The sequence below is a fragment of the Bison bison genome, unplaced genomic scaffold, assembly GCF_000754665.1.
Source record: "Bison bison bison isolate TAMUID 2011002044 unplaced genomic scaffold, Bison_UMD1.0 scf7180017864338, whole genome shotgun sequence".
NCBI lineage: Eukaryota > Metazoa > Chordata > Mammalia > Artiodactyla > Bovidae > Bison > Bison bison.
The window spans coordinates 591,649-597,877 of NW_011494910.1; the positions used below are offsets into that span (position 1 = coordinate 591,649).

General features: G+C 48.7%; 1 protein-coding gene across 2 annotated transcripts in view; it reads right to left on the reverse strand.

The window, feature by feature from the left end:
• Positions 1–3,585: 3,585 nt before the first annotated feature.
• MYOG (myogenin (myogenic factor 4)) overlaps positions 3,586–6,229 on the reverse strand; it is a 3,110-nt gene continuing 466 nt past the window's right edge. The window contains exons 2-4 of one of the 2 annotated variants that reach the window (XM_010854116.1): positions 6,070–6,219; positions 5,199–5,280; positions 3,586–4,601 (exon numbers count right to left, since the gene is read on the reverse strand). In XM_010854116.1, the coding sequence (XP_010852418.1) occupies positions 4,480–4,601; positions 5,199–5,280; positions 6,070–6,219 (354 nt within the window). In that variant the 3' untranslated portion in view covers positions 3,586–4,479. Of the gene's footprint in view, positions 4,602–5,198; positions 5,281–6,069; positions 6,224–6,229 lie in introns of both variants that reach the window. The other variant, XM_010854115.1, reaches the window with a different exon arrangement.

The following is a 6,229-nucleotide window of genomic DNA, read 5'->3' on the forward strand; positions in this document are numbered from 1 at the left end:
GTCTCTATGCTTTGATGACAAATGTTTATCTTGTGAAAATAATAAATGAGTCTAGGCTCCAGTTTGACAAAACTTTGCCATTCACACGTGTCCAGTTCAGTTCAGTCGCTCAGTCGTGTCCAACTCTTTGCGACCCCATGAAGTGCAGCACATCAGGCCTCCCTGTTCATCACCAACTCCCAGAGTTCACCCAAACTCATGTCCATCGAGTTAGTGGTGCCATCCAGCTGTCTCATCCTCTGTCATCCCCTTCTCCTCCTGCCCCCAATCCCTCCAAGCATCAGAGTCTTTTCCAATGAGTCAACTCTTCGCATGAGGTGGCCAAAGTAGTGGAGTTTCAGCTTTAGCATCAGTCCTTCCAAAGAACACCGAGGACTGATCTCCTTCAGAATGGACTGGTTGGATCTCCTTGCAGTCCAAGGGCTCTGAAGAGTCTTCTCCAACACCACAGTTCAAAAGCATCAATTCTTCAGCGCTCAGCTTTCTTCACAGTCCAACGTTCACATCCATACATGACCACTGGAAACACCACAGCCTTGACTAGACAGACCTTTGTTGGCAAAGTAATGTCTCTGCTTTTTAATATGCCATCTAGGTTGGTCATAACTTTCCTTCTGAGGAGTAAGCATCTTTTAATTTCATGGCTGCAATCACCATCTGCAGTGATTTTACAGTGGAAGTGAGAAATAGATTTAAGGGACTAGATCTGATAGAGTGCCTGATGAACTATGGATAGAGGTTTGTGACATTGTACAGGAGACAGGGATCAAGACCATCCCCATGGAAAAGAAATGCAAAAAAGTAAAATGGCTGTCTGGGGAGGCTTTACAAAGCCTGTGAAAAGGAGAGAAGTGAAAAGCAAAGGAGAAAGGAAAGATATAAACATCTGAATACAGAATTCCAAAGAATAGCAAGGAGAGATAAGAAAGCCTTCCTCAGCAATCACTGCAAAGAAATAGAGGAAAACAACAGAATGAGAAAGAGTAGAGATCTCTTCGAGAAAATTAGAGATACCAAGGGAACATTTCATGCAAAGATGGGCTCGATAAAGGACAGAAATGGTATGGACCTAACAGAAGCAGAAGATATTAAGAAGAGATGGCAAGAATACACAGAAGAACTGTACAAAAAAGATCTTCACGACCCAGATAATCACGATGGTGTGATCACTCACCTAGAGCCAGACATCCTGGAATGTGAAGTCAAGTGGGCCTTAGGAAGCATCACTATGAACAAAGCTAGTGGAGGTGATGGAATTCCAGTTGAGCTCTTTCAAATCCTGAAAGATGATGCTGTGAAAGTGCTGCAGTCAATATGCCAGCAAATTTGGAAAACTCCTCAGAGGCCATAGGACTGGAAAAGGTCAGTTTTCATTCCAACCCCAAAGAAAGGAAATGCCAAAGAATGCTCAAAGTAAAGTTATGCTCGCACATGTGAAATTCCAGCAAATTGTTTCTTCCAAGTGGGAGGCTTAAGGACTTAAAGACTGAAAAAGAAATAAGTATACAATGACCATACTTGACAATCAACCCTAATAGCCATTGCTGAGAACTGTTCATTTGTAAGATTATGAATATCAACCTCAAATTCCAATTGAAATGATAATTGAGAAGAAATTAACTTATCCAGCAACCCAAGAACCTATCAGTTCCTTAGTAGCAATGAGTGCCTTTCTCTTGGTTAGATCATTACCACTTACTGGGCAACTGAAGGCGGTGGGATTGTATCCCCCTAGGAGCTTCGAAGGTGCCAGGGCCAGAGGAAATGTATCTGATGGGAGAAGATACTCCTTGAATGGGTAGTTTGATATTTGCAGTGGATAATAAGAGAATGAATATTGACTCAATACCCACACGTGTTACCCTCCTCATCTCCAAGGGCAGTGAGCCACGGAGAGCTAAGAGTTGTGGCAGTGACCTAAGTATTCCTCTCCAGTCTTTCCAAGGAGGTAAGACTGTCCAACTGAAGAAAATTGCACAACCTAACAACTGAAAAGTATGTTTTACTTGGGGAACTTACTGAGGACTATAGCCCAGGGGAGAACCTCTCAAATAGCTCTGAGGAACTGTTCTGCCAGGACATATGCTAAAAATAAAAATGTAGTCAAATGTCAAATATTACTGATAATCACAAAAAAACAGGCATATCAAATTAATGATTTTAGTGCCTTTCTATATATGGGAATATGCAAAAGTCCGGGCTTATTGGCATTACTCTTTACATAAGCATCTTATCAGTCTAGGGCCAGTATCTGAACCACATAATGCTTTCTGTTATTTTCTCCATCCAGGAAATGGGTGCGCCTTGCCACTGCAGTGTCTGATGACTTGATGGCAGGCAGCATTTTTTGTTTACTGGGATGGCAAACATTCCAGTAAATGGAACAGCAAACGGAACAACACCCCTATCCACAGCATAAACGCAGTGACATAAACCCAAAAGAAAATCTCACAAATGGGGAAAGATTAGGCCAGTTTATGCTTCCCAGTAGACCCAGCCCTGCCTGGTGGTTTGGGATGAGCGAGCTCTGGGGGAACCCGCCTACCCTCCCCCCAACCTTCTGTGCTCTCACCTGGGTTCTTTGAGCCTGCTCTGAGACTTGCTTCTGTTGCTTACACAGGAGAAACCTGGAGAAACCTCCAGGAGCAGTGTGTTGTCTTCCCTCTCCAGGAACAAGTCAGGAAGATAGGTGTGGTAGAGATGGTGCAGCTGGGCCCAGAGCTAGTGCAGAAGGGGCATCGGGCCCTGGACCTGGCTGATAAAACTGGGTCAAGTCTGTTGTGAAGGGCCCGGAAGAACTGAGGCCAGAATGTACTACACTCTGAATCCCCTGACTTCTGTAATGATTCTGAAACTTACAGTTTTCAATAAACCAGACACAGCCTGAAGCAGTCAGAATTAATAAGGTTTCTAGTCTGAATGGACTAAATTCTAGCTCCTGATGCTTTATCAGTTAACGTTATGTGATCTCTATCCAAATCCTTCATCTCAATTCTCCACTCACCTTCTTCCCTTCAGGAAGCTAGTCTTTGGAAAATGGCATCCCATATGAAGAGAGTCCTAGCTTCATTTCCTTTGATTCTTCTTTATAAACCCCTTGCCCCCCACCCCCAATGAAATTGGCTTCATCCTCTGAGCTGTAGACAGGGACCAGAATCTCCTGCAGCCTGGAGTATCAGAAGAGTGTGGTGAGGGGGCATGCTATTTGGCTTGGAATAAAGGGGTAGTGTCTGACCCCAATCACCCTGATTTGATCACCTCCCACTTCCTCACAGGACTCCTAATGTTGCACTAGAGGAGAGGCAGGAATTAGAGAGGGGAAACCCACAGATTCCAGCTCTATACCCCTGTCTGCTGGCTGTGTTCTGAGTGCTAGGAAAATGAGCATTCTCAGTTAATTGAAAGGGAATGAACCTATTGGGATGGAGTGCAGGAGACCTATGAACTAGAGTGCAACAGAACGTTGAATGAAATTTCCTGCGTGTCCCCCAAGGATTTCCATAAAATCTTGTCTTTGCCCAGCCAATGAACCAGACATGGCTTCCTTTGTAATGGTGAAATAGGGGTTCAGGCACCTCGTGACCACCAGCAGTGTGGTACCTCGGATGCTTTGGGAGCCCCATCTGCTTCACAAGCCCTGGCCCTGCAACGTGTCTGGACCACCGAGGTGGAAGAGGCTATAGCATCAGTCATCTCCTCCCTCTATATCACAGACACTCTTCTAGCACCCAGTCTTTATTTATTTTTTAAAAAAAGAAATCCAAATAAGTTAGCAAAAAAAATATACAAAACAATGGCAAAACCACACAATGCTTAGTTAACAAAATTAATCACCCCAGGAGCCCCTGCCCCCCGCCCCGCACCTATCCCTGGCAACTTCAGCACAGAGACCTTGGTCAGATGGCAGCTTTACAAACAACACACAAAACAAAACAAAACATAAAACTACTGGAAGGTTCCCAGGATTCACTGTAAAAGCTTGGCCCCCCCAGTGACTTGGGAACTGGATTATTCCTCTCCCTCATCTCAACTCAGGGCAGGCCCAGCCCAGCCACTGGCATAGGAAGAGATGAACAGGAGATGTGCATGGTTTGTCCAGGTCAAGACACTGTCTTCATATCTCAAGCTATCTTTTCAGGGAGTGGATTTGGAGGCTGCATAATGATCAAAGGGCAGCTCCTGAGTTGCCCCCTGACCAGAGGGCTTACACAAGGGGGCACTCTGGTCCCTTGCTTTATCTCCCTGGAAACAGAACTGCCCTCTTGCTCTAAGGAGTCAGCTAAGTGAGAGCATTCTTTCCCTCTCTGGGTGGCAGGTTAACCTTAAGTGGATGAGGAGGGGGTAGTCTGGCATTTGTCAGCCCCAGAGCTGGTTTCCTGGCATCAGGAAAGCCTGGCTTAGAAGAGCCCTGCTGCAGAAGTGGTGGCATCTGTGGCCAGCTTGGGGGGCTCTCATGGATGCCCATCCCGGCAGACAATCTCAGTTTGGTATGGTTTCATCTGGGAAGGCCGCAGCGACATCTTCCACTGTGATGCTGTCCACGATGGAGGTGAGGGAGTGCAGATTGTGGGCGTCTGTAGGGTCCGCTGGGAGCAGATGATCTATAAGGAGAAGGTAAGAAGATGTTACCTGGTTGATGAAAGGATCGTATGACCAGAGTCAGGGGCTGAACTCTTTGGAGTAGCACAGGTTTTCCAGGACAGATGGGTGAGAAAAGCTTGGGTTCTACTCCACAGTCCATGCCTTTCCTAATGCTAGGTGCGCACATGTGTGTATGTGTGTTTGAACACCAGTGTGTCCTCTGAAATCCCCGATGTAGTTAGAATTTGGAAGCAGCTATTCTGAGGTGGAGCCAGAATAGTGTATCCTGGGAGACTGGAACTGCCCTTTGCTGGCCCAGTTTTGCAGCGTTGACTCAGCAATTCCCAGAGCAGGGACACTGTCCTCTCTGTGGGGAAGGTCAGCCACCAGGCCCCAGCTGGGCTGTTGCAGGAGGCCTAGAAAACTCCTTAGCAGGTCAAAGCTTCAGAGAGGCACAGGGCCTTCTAGCCCACTATTTGGGGCCCTAGTTTCAAAAACCTCCTAGAGAGGCTGAGGGGAAAGTACTGGAGCAGGGAATAAGGGAAGAGGGAAGAACTGCACCTAGAGACAGACTGTGTGATTTGAGTCAAAGTAAGCAGAGTCCTGGTCTCACTTACCCCCTGGGTTGGGGCCAAACTCCAGTGCGCTGCCCCACTGTGGACTGCAGGAGGCGCTATGGGAGCTGCATTCACTGGGCACCTGCAAGACAGAATGGAGGCCCAGGGTTAGGGCACCACCATTCTTGGTAGTGTCTCTTTTGTCCAGTCCCAGTGGACAGAAGAAGTGCCTGTGGTGGGGTTGGAGGGAGGGTCACAAGCTGCAGCCCTCCAGCCTAGCCCACCCCCTATTTCAGAATCTTCAAAATTACCTCTTTTAATTTGGCCACAGAACCCCTGATTCAAGGCCTTTCCCAGCACCATCCTGGGGTGGGGGGTGATTCTGCCCCTATAGGGCACCCAGATTAAGGAGGGCTCTGTGGTTTCCTGACTCTGGGATCGGGGTGAAGGAGGCAGAGTGTCTGGCTCAACTAGACCGACTTCTGCGCAGGCCTGTTGGGGTTCCGTGAGGGAGGCCGAGTGGGTTTCCTCTCTACTGGCCATACCCAGGATGGGGTTGGCTAAGGGGCGAAGCAGTCTTCTGAGGTACGCTTGACCTTGCCTTTGAGGCCCTAACACCAGACGCTGGGGTTAACCTTCCTCCCCATCCAGCTGACTCTGGACTTGCTTCTGGACCCCTCCTAAAGGCCTGTGCCACCCCCTCCACATGCCTCTCCTCCCGGTTGCCTTTGTCTTATCTGGAAAGGACACGGGGACACCGGAGGTCAGCTGGGCGGTCCAGCTATAACAAAGGAAAGGCATCCTGCAGCCTCCTAAGACCTGCCTGGCTCCTGCTCCAGCCATCTGACTGAGCCCACGATGGGGTCCCCTGAGGCTGTCCAGATGCCCCCTGTGCCCCCTGCCCGGGCAGGCGGGTGAGGTGGCCACTTACCGCCGGCTGGGGTCCGCCCCCGCCTCGGTAGCGCAGGTCGCGCTCCTCCTGGTTGAGGGAGCTGAGCAGGGCCTGCAGGCGCTCTATGTACTGGATGGCGCTGCGCAGGATCTCCACTTTGGGCAGCCTCTGGTTGGGGTTGAGCAGGGTGCTCCTCTTG